The following is a 17,908-nucleotide window of genomic DNA, read 5'->3' on the forward strand; positions in this document are numbered from 1 at the left end:
GGTGGGGGGGAGGGTTGGGACTGACCGCTGTTGGAAGAGAGAGGAGGAGGCAAGGTGGGGTACTTTGATTGACAGATAGTCGGAAGAATATTTTTTTTTTATTAACTGAAGATATTTGTTTTAGCTCATAAAATCTATACAATCTGACCAGAATATAATTTACATTGTTGGAATTTACAATTTGGTGATCATTTGAATATAAACATCATATATTTTATTGACATAAAATTTTTAGAAAAAAATGTTAATATGAGTAAGTATTAGTCTTTTGTGAAAAATATATGACATTTATATTCAAAATATTCCTGGTCTTACAGGGAATCCAGCAATGTCAATTATATTATCCTAACTTTAGTTTGAGGTATTATTTATTACTATACCTGTTTCCCCAAAATTTCAGAGAGGGAAAGTGTAGTGTGAGAGGAGTCGTGTCCATTATTTGAATGGACATTAACCTAGTTTATCATTTTCATTTCTTCTTATTTCAGGTATACTATCATAATTAAGATGTTATTTTACTACAACATAGTTATGTGTCGTCAAAGTGGAGTTTGGGGATCGCCTGACTCCATTTCAATTAATCCCATATGTTATGTTATTTAATTTTACGCTGCTTCTCGCATTCTCCGTTACATTAACTCATGAAGTGAGGGTTAACTGATATATATATGTTGTATCCCCACTTAACACGTCAATTGAACCCAGAGGGTCCCGCTATGAAATGCTGCTATGAACAACAGAACATATGATTAATTCCAATAGAAACCGCCTGACCCAACTCCACTTTTGAAGGCACATACCTATGTTGTAGTAAAATAACATCTTAATTTTATGATGGTACATGCACACAATTAATATTAAGAGAAATACAATTGCCAAGTTAATGTCCATTCAAATAATGGACTCAACCTCCCTCTCTCATTAACTACACTCGCTGGCTCTTCCTCAGAGAAATTTTGGGGAAAACCTACTAAATTTTAATAAATAATACTCAACTAGTTAGGATATAGAATTGACATTGCTGATTCTCTGTAAGACCAGGATTATTTTGAATATAAATGTCATATATTTTTGCACAAAGATAAATATAGTTACTTAGAGAAAATTTTATCTAAAATTTGTATGTTTAATGAAAAATATATGATGTTTATATTCAAAATGATCACCAAATTATAAGAATTCCAGCAATGTAAATTATATTCTGACCGGTAATTTGTATGAATTTTATGACAAAACAAATATCTTCAGTTAATAAAAAAATAATCTTCACAACACTATCTGTCAATCAAGTACCCCACCTTACCTCTTCCAACCACGTCAGTCCCAACCCCCCCCACCCCCACCAATCCTCCATGGTTTTTAACATTTAGTATTAAATAATACCTCAGATTGAAGTTAGGATAATATAATTGACATTGCTGGATTCTTGCAAGACTAGGAATATTTTGAATATAAATGTCATATATTTGCACAAAAGATAACATAGTTAATTTGGAGAACAATTTTTATCTAAAATTTGTATGTTTAATGCAAAATATGATGTTTATATTCAAATGATCATCAAATTATAAGAATTCCAGCAATGTAAATTATATTCAGACCGGATAATTTGTATGAATTTTATGAGCTAAAACAAATATCTTCAGTTAATAAAAAAATAATTCTTCACAGGGTAACAGATGGTCGTCGGTCCCCCCCACCCCCCACCAACCGTCCTAGGAGATGTGTGATAACCACTAATTTTAATAATAATACCTCAAACTGTTAGATAATTGATTGTTGGATTCCTTGTAAGACTAGAATATTTTGAATATAAATGTCATATTTTGCACAAAGATAACATAGTTAATTTGGAGAAAATTTTATTCAAAATTTGTATGTCTAATGCAAAATATGATGTTTATATTCAAATGATCACCAAATTATAAGAATTCCAGCAATGTAAATTATATTCTGGCGGGTAATTTGTATAATTTTATGAGCTAAAACAGGCAGTCAGTAAATCCAAAAATACTGAGCCGACATCATCAAGATATGTGGGATCTTGTTATGAAATTAGCTTGGCGAGGCACCGTATATATAAAACTGTTAAGGAAATCAAGTAGGGCGGGGTAATACTATATATATATATATATATATATATATATATATATATATATATATATACAGTAATACCCCGCTTAACACGGTTTCGCTTAGCGCGATTTCACGTATACCCGGTGCCTCGCCAGAGCCGAACTTTCACTTAACGCGGGTTTTTTCCACGTATACTCGCAGAGTGTCTGGCTCGAGATGCTATTTTTAGATTCGCCCCACCCGCCTGCCTGCCTGTTTTAGCTCATAAAATTCATACAAATTACCCGGCCAGAATATAATTTACATTGCTGGAATTCTTACAATATGATGATCATTTTGAATATAAACATCATAGATTTTGCATTAGACATACAAATTTTAGATATAATGTTTACTCTGAGTAAATATGTTATTTTTTGTGCAAAATATATGACATTTGTATTCAAAATATTCCTGGTCTTACAAGGAATCCAGCAATGTCAATTATATTATCCTAACTTTAGTTTGAGGTATTATTTATTACTAAAAGGGTAAATATTCTGGTTTTCCCACACATCTGGTAGGGAGGGTTGGTGGGGGGTGGGAGGGACCGACCGACCATCTGTTACGGTGTGAAGAATATTTTTTTTTTTTTATTAACTGAAGATATTTGTTTTAGCTCATAAAATTCATACAAATTACCCGGTCAGAATATAATTTACATTGCTGGAATTCTTACAATTTGATGATCATTTTGAATATAAACATCATAGATTTTGCATTAGACATACAAATTTTAGATATAATGTTTACTCTGAGTAAATATGTTATCTTTTGTGCAAAATATATGACATTTATATTCAAAATATTCCTGGTCTTACAAGGAATCCAGCAATGTCAATTATATTATCCTAACTTTAGTTTGAGGTATTATTTATTAAAATTTAGTGGTTTTCCCCCCAAAATTTCTCAGAGAGGGAAGAGCCAGGAGTGTAGTGTGAGAAGAGGGGGAGGGAGTTGAGTCCATTATTTGAATGGACATTAACTTGGCGACTGTATTTCTCTATTTCTCTTAAGTATTAATTATGTGCATGTACCATCATAAAATTAAGATTTTTTTTACTAGAACATAGGTATTGTGTCGGAAAAAGTAGAGTTTGGGGGTCCGGCCAGTCTCTATTGGAATTAATCCCATATGTTCTGTTGTTCACTTAACGGGGTTTTCACTTAACACGGTACCCTGTGGGTTCAATTGACCGCGTTAAGCGGGGTACTACTGTATATATATATATATATATATATATGGGGATAAAAAAAAACGTTTAGAGAACGGGACGTAGCGGACGTAAGTGGCCTTAGAGCAGGTGCGCTTACGCATGCATCATCATGCATTCTTAAACAAAATAGATTGTCCTGCCAGGCGTATGATGATACAGTACAGTAACTATATAGCCATAATATGTTTTGATATATATAAGAAATGCCTATGTTACTGGTTTATGTTTTTTGGCCATTGTAGTGTACAGTACAGTACTTTTAATTTGATTTCCTGACTTACGAAAGTAAAAGTTTACGCTGCAATATTCCACATACACGTAAGTATAAATACAAAGTTCACACTGTGATGTTCGTATAAAATATTTTTCACATTACGTATTTTCGAGTCCAGACGTTAGCGATCGCTCTGTGCACTAACAAAAATATCGTTTGTAATTCCCTTTAAAATGGCTGGCAAGCGTAAAAGTGAGAGTTCTCGTGGTGCTGAGAAGAAAAAGAGACACCCATTTTAGAATTTTTATGTATTATTTTCGCCTTTTTGACTTACAACCTGGTCGTCAGGACGGTACCCCGCCGTAAGTCGAGGAGAGACTGTATAGTGATTTAAGGGCGATTTAGGGGATTTTTATGAGTGTTTCTGACTTTACGCGGTTTTTGACTTTACGTGGGGTCCCAGGAATGTAAACCCCACGTAAGTTGCGAGTCTACTGTATACAAAGTACTTTACACTTACTTTTAGTTCACTGACAAGGTCTTAGGCTTAACCTTCTCACCACCTTTACAGATACCAAACACTTTCTTAGGAGCCATGGTTACTGTTTAATTTTTTAATAATAATGAAAAAAATATGAATGCTACTTTAGCCTATGGTGAATGTACTAAAATTATAAAGACGATGATATAAAAAATACAGTACCGTATCTTATGGCAGTCAGTATTTAGGAAAAACTTTTGTGTAACTTTCCTCCTGTAGCCATAGTTTTCTTAAAATAATATAAACAATACCTGTACCAGGAAATGTGAGGAATAAAAAAAATAATACCCCAAAAACATACTGTATTGCCAAATCAGTAAAAAAAAGCCAAATGAAAGATTATCACAGTCACTATTTGCATGCGCTCCGTTTCACCACAGTAACGAAGATCAGCTGGCATTCTGATTCCCTAGCAATGCCCCCCCACACTCTGCAACTGCAGCACCATAACACCTCACCGCTTGGCCCAGTAGCCTGGTGGTTACAGTGATGAATTTAACCTGGCTACAATGCCATGATTAATCACTATTATGCATTATTATATTAGTGAACACTAATAACAGCAGTAAATCCAGTGAAATATGGCAGGGAGTGAGGAGACGAGTTACAAGAGCAGATGACATTCTAATTAGTGGTCACTCACTCCCGTTGCCAGGCGTACGATCGAAATACATAAGGATGATCGTTCTCTTAAAAATCTATTTATAGTGTATTAATTCTGGTCTCAATACCGTATATCACGGCCTATAAGGCGGCGGGGTGCATAAGACGCCCCCCCCAAATTTCCATTTAAAAAGTAGCTTTTGAGCTCTATTTGCTGTATAAGACCAGTACCCCAAATGTGACACTTACCCACTGACTCAGTAGTCCTTTACCAACCATCCTTGATTTTTTAAAATAAGGCCAATTCACTTCAAGTAATGTCATCAAATTATACCCGCTGGTGTAGTGTAAACACTAGTGACGTCACTGAAGCGTGGTGGGAGTGTTCCCTCGTCTCGGTGGTGTGACTATTTATACAACATGTGATTCAACAGCAACCACCGTATTCTAATTGTGGTGTTTCATTAGGATTTGAGTGAAAAAGGTTACCAGTATGTACTTACTACATACATTTATTACACAAATATATATATATATATATATATATATATATATATATATATATATATATATATATATATATATATATATATATATATATATATATATATATATATATATATATATATATATATATATACTGAATATACTATGTACAAAAAATGAATGTTCAATGAATTATTTATGGTGCATTAGGGTACTGGTCACTTCTGATGGGCTATAAATAGCTTTGTTATCTCCCCTCCATCTCACCCTGAGCCAGACGGAAGGGTCTTGGTAAATAACATGTTTGCTTATTTTCCATTTACTTTAAATAGATTTACCGAATTATTTGTTTTATTTATTTATTTATAATATACTGTAATATATTAAACACACTGTAATTATTTTCTTTAATTTATAAACTGTTTTGCGACAAAGGAATGTTCTCCAGTAGTGTTTCATTAGGATTTGAGTGAAAAAATATTACGTACTTACACAATTGTTCCTCTTACTTTGACAACACAACATACATACAGTATATTATTTCTCAGTTTTGATCTTTTTTTTTAATTTTTGTATTTATTTATAGTTAGTTACTTAAAATAAGGCCAATTCACTTCAAGTAATGGCATCAAATATTACCAGCTGGTGTAGTGTAAACACTAGTGACGTCACTTGAGCGTCTGTAATTAACCGTCGATAGTTTCAAGAATTAATGCACTCATTTACTGAATATTCTTTGTAAAAAAATAAAATTTAAATCAATTATTTATAGGAGATAAATATTATTATGAGTAAATATACCGATACCGGTATGCATTACTGACCACCTCCACGGCTAAAAATAGCCCAATCTCGGGTCACTTTCCCTTTCTTGTCTCCTCACTGGCAAATGGGGGGGGCGTGGGGAGGGGTGTGTGATGATAGCTGTGTTTATTACAGGGGTATAAATCTCTTTTACGGTATGTTAGACAGGTTTATAATACATTTTTATTATTTTAATATACCGGTAATCTTAATTTGAATCCAGCTTGCCAAACGTAAGTTTCAGTATAAAATAATTAGTGGTAAGACCTTGTGAGTGGCTTACGATGTTTTCATCACCACTCTTGACACACTAAACCACAATATTTAAGAGGTAAGAATTTTAAACTTGGTGGTTTAGACGACCCCCTAACTTTGGGCAGATTTTTTTAATGTTCAAATTTCGTCTTATAGGCCGTGATATACGGTATTCTTACAGTTTTTTCATGCTGTTATTCTGGCAAAAGTTTTAAAAGGAAGGTTACATTTACAAGCTATAAACATTTATGGACCACAAGTCAATGCCACAATGCCACACACCTGTACATGTACTGCCAAATGCCCTAAAGATTATGGCAACAATTATACATAAAATACAATACAATAATTTTCAATAAAGCTTCCAAAACTAAACAAATGTTCTCTAAATCACTACCATTTATGTTAACTGTAAAGTTGACTCACCTCTGGTAAGGATCTAAATAAAATGATGAGAGATAGTCTCCTGAGTTGTCTAAGATGTTGAAGAAGCGAACATCTGGGTGCCACTTGGATACTTGATCACCAGGTATCTCCTCAAAGGAAATGCCAAAGAGTTCTGAGCACAATTCCAAAAGGCTGACAAAGACATGCTCAAAGGGGAAATACTCCTGAAGATGCATTTCATCATAGCTGAAAATATTTTATATATGTATGAATTTTTTTATACAACTCTATAAATAAATATACAGTAGAGCATATAAGCTTATGTTCTGCACAGTTGCCTTTGCATTACAAAAATATATATCAAACAATAGCATATATACTCAACATGGACCATGCCAGTAAATGAGAACAAGTAGGGGGTTTCATACTTGGTGGTTGAAGATATGAAGCACAAATGGTTTTGAATGGTAAAAGAACATGAAAATTGTGCATGATACATTGAGTACAATAATGAAATGAAGAGGAATCACAAAATTAAATTTGTGGGTTACTATTTCTTTGATCCCCTTAACCCTCTTGTGCATGCAATAAATTTTTAAGTGTCTGTGACCACGACAAAAGTCATATGGGACCTGTCATCACCTCTCATGTGCGGTCAGGGCATCTTTGTTCTGTGGCCAATCAATCCTCTGAGCAATGTGACAATTCAACTGCTTAGCCTGGCAATCACCTGGGACAGGCAGAACCTTCCACATGGGTCGCATACATTATGCCATTCTGATATTGTGTCATGATATATATATATATGAATATTGCAAGTTAATGCATATCACTTTTTCATAGAAGTGACAATGCAGGAAAAGCATTCGGGTAGTAGACATCGTATAGAGGTAAATGGTGTTCATTTTTTTTACATCATAAAACTGATTGAGCGTATGTTGATCCATCGTATAATAGTCACTGCCTGTACATAACTCTCTACAATTTTTTTTCCTTCTGCTACATGCACACACATCATTCATAGAGAATGAAGAAAAAAAATAAAAAATAAAAAAATCAGTGTCAAAAACAAAAAGGGAATAAACATGATACAGGTAACCCCATATAACAGATGTCCCATTGACAGCCGATTCATTTAACCGATGATTACATATAGGTGAAATATCCTACAAGTTTCGTTGATACGCCGGAGATCGGACGATCAGCAGAGCTGGCGTGGTGCGAATACTTGCCACCAGAGAGCTCTGCACACTGCCTCTGACTCATTCCTGCCATCTTTGCTCTTGTTTACACTTACTATGTGTCTCTGACTTCATGTTTTTTTCTTTATTTCTGACTTAGTGTGTTACTCAATCATACCTAAACATCCCAGTGATAGTTCCTCTTGTGCTGGGCAACTTCCTGTGATGTAATGTGGAGTAATAAGATATAATATGGCAAAATAAGAGTGGTTATGGGCCAGCAAAGAGTGGTAGAGACAAACTTGCTACCCTACACTGTCTACCATCCTCAACACAGGTAAATAAGTCTCAATTTATGTTTTACATTGCTTATTTAAGACTCACTATGCTTGCTTTATATTTCTGCTTTATTTTCTTGCTTGACGGTGTGCAGTAAGGAGATACAGTATACCCTTGATTTAAAGGAATCCGATATAACAAAATCTCGAACGGAGGAAATTTTTCAGTTGCTTTTCGCTCGATTTAGTGAACTAGTTTGCTAAATCAAGATTAATTCCATGATTACGCTCACACCTACAGACACACCTCAGACACATAATACAGTAAAACCTATGTCAGCCTATGCCAAATGTACTACAGTACAGTGAGTTAATAATAATAATAATAATAATAATTAACGGTTTATTGAAAAAGTTCTGCAGCCCGAAGGCTGAAAATATACATTGGACATAAATGACTTATTACATACATTGGTGGTTTAACAAAAGCCTTCATTAGAGAAAGGTAAAGGAACATACAGTGAACATACAGATTAATGTAGGTGTTGAACAGCAAAAACGTAGTGTAGTAACTCCCTCCCAGATGGTGTTAGGAGGGACCTCACGTGGTGTAGTAGTTCCCTCACAGATGGTGTTATGAGGGGCCTCACGTGGTGTAGTAATTCCCTCACAGATGGTGTTATGAGGGGCCTCACGTGGTGTAGTAATTCCCTCACAGATGATGTGTTATGAGTGAGGTGTGGTTCCAGGCCTTCCTATCAGAGACGGATTAACACATCGCTGGTAGTTGGGTCTCATAGGTCAGTATCACTGGGTACCTGACCACTGTGAAAGGTCAACTTGGGTACCACTGTTACTGTTGAGTTGTTCTCACTGACTTAAGCACTGTTCACCACTGTTCACCTCTGTTTAACACTGGTTCCATTTCTTTCCTAAATGAAATAGTAACTTCTGGCGTGAACTTGTTGATATTCGGTGGGGAGGAGGGTTCAGAGGGAGTTGGTATGGGCCAACATAATGTTGACCTGGCTGCTCCGAGAGGAGCCCCAGGTAAGCCTTGACCCTTCGTTATAACGCGGTTTGACAACGCGAATTTGCTCAACGCGATTTAGAATTGAGGAACGATATTTTTGAAACGCGAACTCGCTTGTTTCTAACGCGATTCCACTCGAACGGTTGTTGTGGCTTCAGTTCACGTCTCGACATCACATGTTCAATTGAGTTATGTGTTTTGTTTGTGAAGAATTGCAGAAATAATTTATGTAATATTTATGTATACAGTTAAACCACCTACAAGGTCCTACATTAACTAATTATTTTATACTGAAACTTACGCTTGTTGGATTAAAATGAAGATTACCGTATATTAAAATAAGAAAAATGTATTATAAACCAGTCTAACATACCGTAATAAACACAGCTGCTATTATCATCCCCCCACCCCCATTTGCCAGTGACAAGAAAGGAAAGTGTCCCTGATCTGACCGGCCAGGCTATTTTAGTCATCCTTGTGTTCGAGGTGGTCAGTAATGCATATCTGTATATTTACTGATCATAATACTCTCTTATAAATATTTCATTTAAAATTTATTTTTTGCAAAGAATATTCAGTAAATGACTGCATTAATTCTTGAAACTACCTACAGTGGTAAATTTAGGATATAAATAATGAACAGAAGTCACGTCATGGATTCGAGTTTGGTCCTAATCGATCACCATAAATGTAGCCTTTCAAACACGTATATATATAAATTAAAGAAAATACTTGCAGTATATTTAATATATTACAGTATATTTAATATATTACGTATATTATATATAAATAAATAAACAAATAAATTCAAATTCCTTTATCATCCTGTGTCATATACAGAAATACTTGAGTCCCTGAGCGAAGTACACAAAAAGAAAACGGACATCCTGGAGTGGATAGAGAACGGACATCTCTACTGGGGACTCAAACGCTTTTATGTTTTGTGGCCTAGCATAATATGAATATGTAATTATAATTATATATATATATATATATATATATATATATATATATATATATATATATATATATATATATATATATATATATATATATATATATATATATTGTAAATTTAAATAAAAGAGAAAAACTAAAACGAGTTTAAAGTGTTAAAGTGTACTGTACAGTGTTGTGGCTTGCCAATGTTTACAGTTCACGTTCGACATCACTTGTTCAATTGATTTGTGTTTTGTTTGTGAAGAAATACCTGTACAGTATATGTAAATTGTAAAATTTTAAATAGAGAAAACAAAATAAGTAGCGTTTAAAGTGTATCACATTGTGGCTTGGCGCTGGGTTATGCAGTGTTTACAGTTCACGTTCGACATCACATGTTCAATTGATTTACGGTTTTGTTTGTGAAGAATTGCAGAAATAATTTATGTAATATTTATGTATACAGTATACCTGTACAGTATATGAAAATGTAAGTATTAAATAAGAGAAAAAAAAAATACATAGCGTTTTAGACCGCCTTCTGTTTACCCACACTGTTTGAAACAGGTGAAGTTTTTATGTCCTCAGTGAATTCTGATTACTGTTTCTCCAATTTTGTGACTATGGAAAAGAAGAATATCTCTGGGAAGCACTCTGGTGATCGATTTGCTGATCGTAAAAGAAAGGCTATAACACTTGAAGAAAAGCTGATGTTTCATGACTCCTCAGCCTCAACATCACCTCCCCCATCATGTTATATTCATATTTTTCAAGGTAAAGTGTAACATTTATGTATGATTTCATTATTAGATATGAATGTAACATTTATTTAGACTGTGCTATCCTTTGTGTTAGGCTAATCACGAAATTTTTTTATTTGGAGTAATCTGCACCTAACTCTATTTTCTCCATAAGCCCTGTTATTTCTATTACACGAATTTCTATAACACGATGTTTTACAAGAACACTACTATCGCGTTATAGCAGAACTACCTGTATATGTATAAAAAGATAAATAATAATATAAAGCAATTACTGAAAATCAGAGAACACGGCGAGAAAATCACCCAGGCCTGGGTACAAAGGCTCCAGGCGTTATGTAAGATTGCATCATGTTTAGCCACATCCTCACATGGTTGGTGCGTGGTAAGACCAACCACTTGGGTAACGCTGGATTTTTCTGCTCTGAGTCTATTTATAATTGCTGTGCAAACATAAATATTTCTCTAGCTGTACACATACAATACAGTTAACCCTCAATTTACGCGGTCCCGCATTCCACGTTTCCACGTTAACGCGGTGCGCGCAGAACCTCCGTGCTTCCATTACGATACGTGAACTACATTACGGGCCTTTGTCGTATGACGCTATTTTGGTCGCCCCACCGCCAGCTGCCCTCTCCCTCACTTAGGCAGCGGTAGCGGTAGAGTTCGCGCAGTGTGTTGTCTTTGTTCGCGTTATCACTGACGTCATATGGCGTATCAGACCTGTGATTGGCCATGCATCCCCCTCTGCTGCTGGCTGTGGTGGCAAAAGTGTTATGGCATTACCGGAGGAGGGAGGGAGGAAAACGACGCTTGACCTGCTTGTGATTTTAAATACTCAAAGGCCACTCCGTGTGCTTGGCGCATCCATTGTTTAAGTAAAATTGCTTTCATGGTTCCCCACTAGAAAACCTTTCCTTACCTGCTGGACCCAGCAAACAAACCGAAGACCAGGTTGTAAGCTACGAGGTGAAGTATAGCATCATCCAAGAGTTGGAGAAAGGAACAAGGCAGGTTGATTTGGCGCGCCAGCATGGCGTGAACGAATCTACGATACGGACTATAAAGAAGGATTCAGCCAAGATAAAGGAGCACATGAAGATCACAAAGTCTACAGGTGCTTCTATGATCAAGTATTTTCACAACCAGGTGCTTCTCAAGACAGAAAAATTACTTGCGAGGTACTTGGTGCGTCAGGCGCGACGGAACATGGTGGTCGACACGCGCTCTGTTAAGGACTACGCACGTGAACTGTACATAGCAGTGGCACGAAAGATGGGAACTTCAGAGCCCAAACCCTTTAATGCTTCCTCTGGGTGGTTACAGAGGTTTAAGATCCGGAACAAGATCACCAATATAAACATTGGTGGTGAAGAAGCGAGTGCTGATCGTGCTGCGGCTCGGGAATTTCCTCCGTTTTTACGTGAGATTATGGAGGAAGGACAGTACAGTGACGACCAGGTGTTTAACATGGACGAATCTGGTCTTTTCTGGAAAAAACTACCTTCCAAGTCCTTCGTTGTGAAGAATGCCAGCAGGATTCGGGGCCGGAAAATGCAGAAGGAACGCATCACCGTCCTGTTTACCACCAATGCCTCCGGTACCTGTAAGCTCAAGTTATCGGTGATCCACACAGCCCGCAAGCCGCACGCCTACAAGAGCATGGACATGACCAAGCTAAATGTCCACTGGCTGACCGCACGTAAGGCATGGATGTTCTCTACACTGTCCCTCTCCTGGTTTGATGACTGTTTTGTTCCCGATGTAAAGAAATTCTGTGAGCGACAGAATGTCCCATTTAATATTTTGTTGCTGCTGGACAACGCACCAGGACACTCGCCCCTACTGTTAGATCGTCACCCCAACGTAAAAGTGGTCTTCCTTCCTCCCAACACTACGTCTTTAATCCAGCCCATGGACCAGGAGTTGATTTGCAATGTGAAAGCTGCATTCTCAACAAAAAAATTCCAGCTCCTGAACGACTACACCAACACCAGGGAAGAGTTGCGTAACCTGAGTGACACCACCACCGATAGCAAGAGCGAAGAAGATGAGGATCAACAGTTAGAACAGCAAAAAATACTCTTCAAACAATTCTGGAGAGTATTTAACATCAAGAAAGCTGTGGACTTCTTGGTGGAGTCATGGGATCAGCTGTCTATTGCTACAATTCGTCACGCATGGAGACATGTGTTGCATGGAATACCAGGTGAGAGGAGGAGTCAATCTGTGACTGGTGAGGTTCAGAATGTTGCAGTAGCAGTGGACCTTGCCAGAGAAGCTGCGCAGACTGTTACAGTTCCAGGCTTCTCCGAGACCACCAACGACGACATCCTGGAGGTGATCAGAGATCCTGAAGTGACTGCCGACGAGATGTTGGAAGAAGAACACGTCAGTGAAGAGGAGGAAGAAGGTGCGTCAGTCTCCGAAGAACACAATTTAAGTCATAGTGATATTAAGGGTGCCATGGAGTGTGCAGAGAAGATGAAGTCCTTCCTTTCCCGCGACAATGACGATGACCGCTATGAAGTCTTCCATACCCGGCTGGTGCAGGCTATGGAGCCGTACATCAAGGTGTATCACGACAACATCAACGCCAGCCGTCAGCAAAGCATAACAGATTTCTTCGCCCGCAACCCACCACAGCCAGCCCAAGCCAGTGATAGTGACAGTGAAGTTGACTTTGAGGGATTTGTCAGGGAAGCCCTGACAACTGTAAGTGACAGTGATGATGATTCACCTAGTAATGGTGATTCACCTGAGGGCCAGTAATCTGCCCTCTGCCTCGGAACCAGCCTCCATCCCCGTATGCCGACCCATCTCTTCTACTACCGTAAGTTACACCTAATTTTTAGTTTTCTAACCTTACCTTTATTTTTCCTATGTTAACCTTTATCTTTCCTAACCTAACCTCTTCTATATTACTTGTTTTTTCATACCATCAAAAAGTTAAGATAAAATTTTTACTACAACATAGTTGTGTGTCGTCAAAAAGTGGAGTTTGGGGATCGGCCCGGACTCCATTTCAATTAATCCCATATGTTATGTTATTCACTTTACGAGTTCCTCACTTTCCGCGGTACCCTCCGGGTTACATTAACCGCGTAAAGTGAGGGTTAACTGTACTAAAAAAGTAAAGTAATACAGTACAACATGCCCTTCAAATTTGCGGGGGTTAGATTATCAAAATGACTGCGAATAGCCAAATCCACAAATAACATTTTTACCCATGTACAAAAAAATTTATATTCACTATGTGTTTGCATTTAGGAAATAATTTCTTTCACCTGTATTGTATATACAGGTATTTGAATGTGTGTGTGTGTGTGTATGTAGACACACAAAACACATGCAAATGAATATAAATGGGAAAATCCTCTTACAAATTATCAGAAACAAAACAAAATGTATTGAAAATGTGAGGGTACCCTTAAGTCAACTCCATACTTTGTTATGAAAGTTAACTTTAATAACTAAGTATGGAGTTGAATTGAGGGTAAACTCTCACATTTTTAATACATTTTCTTGTCTTGTTTCTGATCATTTGTGAGAGGATTTTCCCATTATTATTAATTTGTATGTGTTTTGTGTGTGTGTGTGTGTGTGTGTGTGTGTGTGTGTATACATTACAGGTAAAAGAAATTACCGTACTGTCTCTAGAACAAATGGCTCCCTGTCCCTGCTGCGAAAATGCCAGAAACTTTAAAACTACCCTCAGACATTCTTGGGTACATCAGGGTGTCATCTGCGAACAATCGAGGTCTGCGAATAAAAAATCTGCTAAATTTCAGGGCATGCTGTACAGTAACAAAACAACGTACCTCCGAGCTGTGCTAACAAGGCGAAGGGTCAGGTGACGAGTCTGATGGTAAGGTGATGAGGCAGTAGGTGAGGTGACATGCCAAGACACTTACACAACACACACATTAACAGCACTACTAAACCATTGTCTTGTAACATTTTATTTAAGATTTCTATTCTAAAGTTAATTGATACATGATAGCTCAATTTGGCTACTTTTGTTCTTAGACAACTGATCAGTGAAGAAACCAGGGCATATGGAGACACAATATACACTAATGATGTCACGAAGCTTTGCAACTGCAACCACAACTGCGGAGCAACCGCATCAATTATCATAAACACCAAAACCAAAACAACCACACGAAACCATGTGGTTGTTGCGGTTGTGAAACAATCATAAACGAGGTTTGAGACCTGAGAAAATCATTGGGCAGTCAGGTCCTCCAACCACTGTGTTGTCTTTATGTAAAATATTCTACAATAATAGAAACAGTGAAAAATGTTTTTAGATCTTTACAGTGATAAATCTTTAGTAACTTCCTTAATTAGAGGTGACCATTGGAGACGGCTGGTAAGCAGAGGTCCTCCTGCTTCATACACCTCGGCTGGGATTCCATCAGGCCCAGAGGCCTAGTTATTTTTCATCTGCTTGATGATAGTAGCCATCTCAACCATGGATAGAGGATTGCTGAGATGGGTCAGCTCTGAGTGCTGAGGAACCTGCTGGGAAGTCAGGACATCCACTTCAGTGTTTCAATTGGGTAGCGAATGGTATTAATCTTTCCAGCTCGGACGGATGCCTTATTAATCTTTAATTATGGAGTTACTGTCAGATGAGCAGATGGGAGCCACGCCATAGAGTAGTTGGGCCATATATTGTTTTAGCAGAATTGAAAAACTCACTCATCTTGTGTTGATCTGCAAGTTTTTGCATTTCATACGCTAAAATTTTTCAACCATTCGTTATTTAGATTGCAAAGTTCATGTTGGGCCACCGCTTTCTTCTTGCGAAAGGTATCAGCTTTGATCCGAAACATAGGGTTGTTCTGCCAATCAGTTAGGGTAACACGTTTATCATTGATGACTACGTTGATTTCCGGGTCATTTTCATCAAACCAATCCTGAAGTTTTCTTTTTATCAGGCAAAGTGTCTCGTTGCAGGATTTTGTGATGACAGCTTTGATGGGATACCATTCAGCACAGCAATTTTGGTTGTTTGTTGTTGTCTACGACAACCCAATGATTTGAATCACAGAGGTCTGGGCCACACATAGATCGAGTGATGATGACATCTCGCCGCTCTCTTTTTCTGACAATGATGTAGTCAATGCGATGCCAATGTTAAGATCGTGGGTCATGTCAAGAACCCTTAAAATTGTCGGCCTGCTTAAACAAGGTGTTGGTGATAGTGAGGTTCTGTGCAGCACACTTGTTGAAGAGAAGTTGGCAGTTGGCATAACACTTGCCTACTCCATTTCTCTATGATTCCCTGCCATATGTCAGCATCTTCTGCCAACTCTGGCATTGAAGTCACCTAGGCGCACAACCTCATCTTCTCTAGGGATAGAGGTTAGCAATCAATCAAGATCGGCATAAAAGGCCTTGTTACGACCCTTGGGCCTCTTAAGGGTGTAACAATATCACAAATTCACAAATTACACTTTGTACTATGGGTCCAGGAATAGATCCCACCAAATTATCACCTCATTACAATGGGGTATATTGAAATACATGCAGTAGTTTTAATAACAGAATATATTAACAAATAATCAATAAAATAAATACATCAGTATGTACAAAAATAAACAAATACAAGTTAAATCTGATCAAATAAATGACTCAACCGAGTGACAAAATAATGAACACAAAAGTAAAGACTTATTTAGTCTAGAAACTATGATGAACAACGTGGTCTATCCACCACACGAAACCTCATAAATAATTAAGTCATTTTCCGTGGAACTCCAAAATATGATTAACAATAATCTTTCACAAATAATACTTTACTTGGTGTTATAAAAGTCGAGCAAGGTTTACACGTTATACCACTAGAAACATACTGTACAATAAGAAAGGAGATACTCTGTACTTAACTAAACACTGCGGGGCCCATACTAAAGTAAACAAAGCGAGCGGACGCGGCAGAAATGACGTCACAAACAAAAGACGTTCACGTTGCGAATCCACAACCAACGATGGAATGCTCACTCGTAACAGCCTCCTTGATGTCATCCTCTGCAACCAGTGCTGGAGCATATGCAATGATGAAGAGGGCATGACGTGAGCGTTTCAGTGGGACTCGGAGTGTCATGAGGCGCTCGTTGATCCCAATTGACATTTCAATTAGCCTATGTAGGATGTGTTGGCGGATGGCAAAGCCAACTCAATAAATGCTGTTTCTCTCCACAGCAGGCTTACCCTTCCAGAAGAAAGTACAGCCAGACCCCCGTTCTGTGAGTTGACCCTCATCTGGGAGCCGGAACTCATTAATGGCTGCTATGTCAATGTTATACCTAGCCAGCTCTTTTGCCACAAGGGCAGTTCTTCTTTCAGGACGCTCATTTGTACCAGCATCCAGAAGGGTTTGTTTTTGCTTTGATATGTGATTATGATTGTGTTTCAACCGCATAAGGATGACTTTCTGGGTGCGGTTGCCCAGTCAGGTTGGTTAATTTAGACAGGCTATGTTTAGGGCACCTTTTATAGGTCCCTTCCCATGTGGGGTGAGCAGAGGGCTCCTAGGAAGGGCTGCTCAGTCGCATAGACAAGATCGAATTGGACTGCTGCCTAGAATTCAGTGCATAAACAACCATCTTATCTAAGCCGCCCATGTGCAGAATTGTGACTATTGACTCCCGGCAGTCATCTCCGCCTGTCCTCAAGTTGATTTATGTGGTAAGACAGGAGCGCAGGCTGCAACCACACATCTTGGCTCTCCCTTTTCCTGATCTAGTGGTGCAAGTGTTGCAATGACTGGGGAGAGGGAGAGTTGCAAAGGACTGCCAATATCCTAGTTTCTTGGGTTTCGCCTTAGTAGCCTGTCCATCATGCATTCCCTTCATCCGCTGGTGTAGTCATTGGGTTCCCATGGTGGTCACGTCTTCTGCCCCTACTGCTGTTAGGGTCTTGTTGGAGCTCTGTAAGCATGTCTGCCTGATGCAGGGCTCCACCACAGATTTTTCGTTTGGGGTTTACTCCCGTAGCCTTATACCTTCCAAGGTTAATCTGCAAGGCAGTGGGGCAGTGGTTGGTAGGCTCCAGGACGTGTTCACATGCCAGTGGGCCTA

At 38.0% G+C, this 17,908-nt stretch overlaps 1 protein-coding gene across 1 annotated transcript in view; it reads right to left on the reverse strand.

Moving 5' to 3' along the window:
• LOC121869641 (probable cytosolic oligopeptidase A) overlaps positions 1–17,908 on the reverse strand; it is a 196,242-nt gene that overhangs the window by 90,584 nt on the left and 87,750 nt on the right. The window contains exon 9 of the mRNA XM_042371157.1: positions 6,662–6,868. Coding sequence (XP_042227091.1) covers positions 6,662–6,868 — 207 coding nt within the window. The remainder of the gene's footprint in view (positions 1–6,661; positions 6,869–17,908) is intronic.

The sequence above is a fragment of the Homarus americanus genome, unplaced genomic scaffold (genome assembly GCF_018991925.1).
Source record: "Homarus americanus isolate GMGI-L3 unplaced genomic scaffold, GMGI_Hamer_2.0 scaffold32583, whole genome shotgun sequence".
NCBI lineage: Eukaryota > Metazoa > Arthropoda > Malacostraca > Decapoda > Nephropidae > Homarus > Homarus americanus.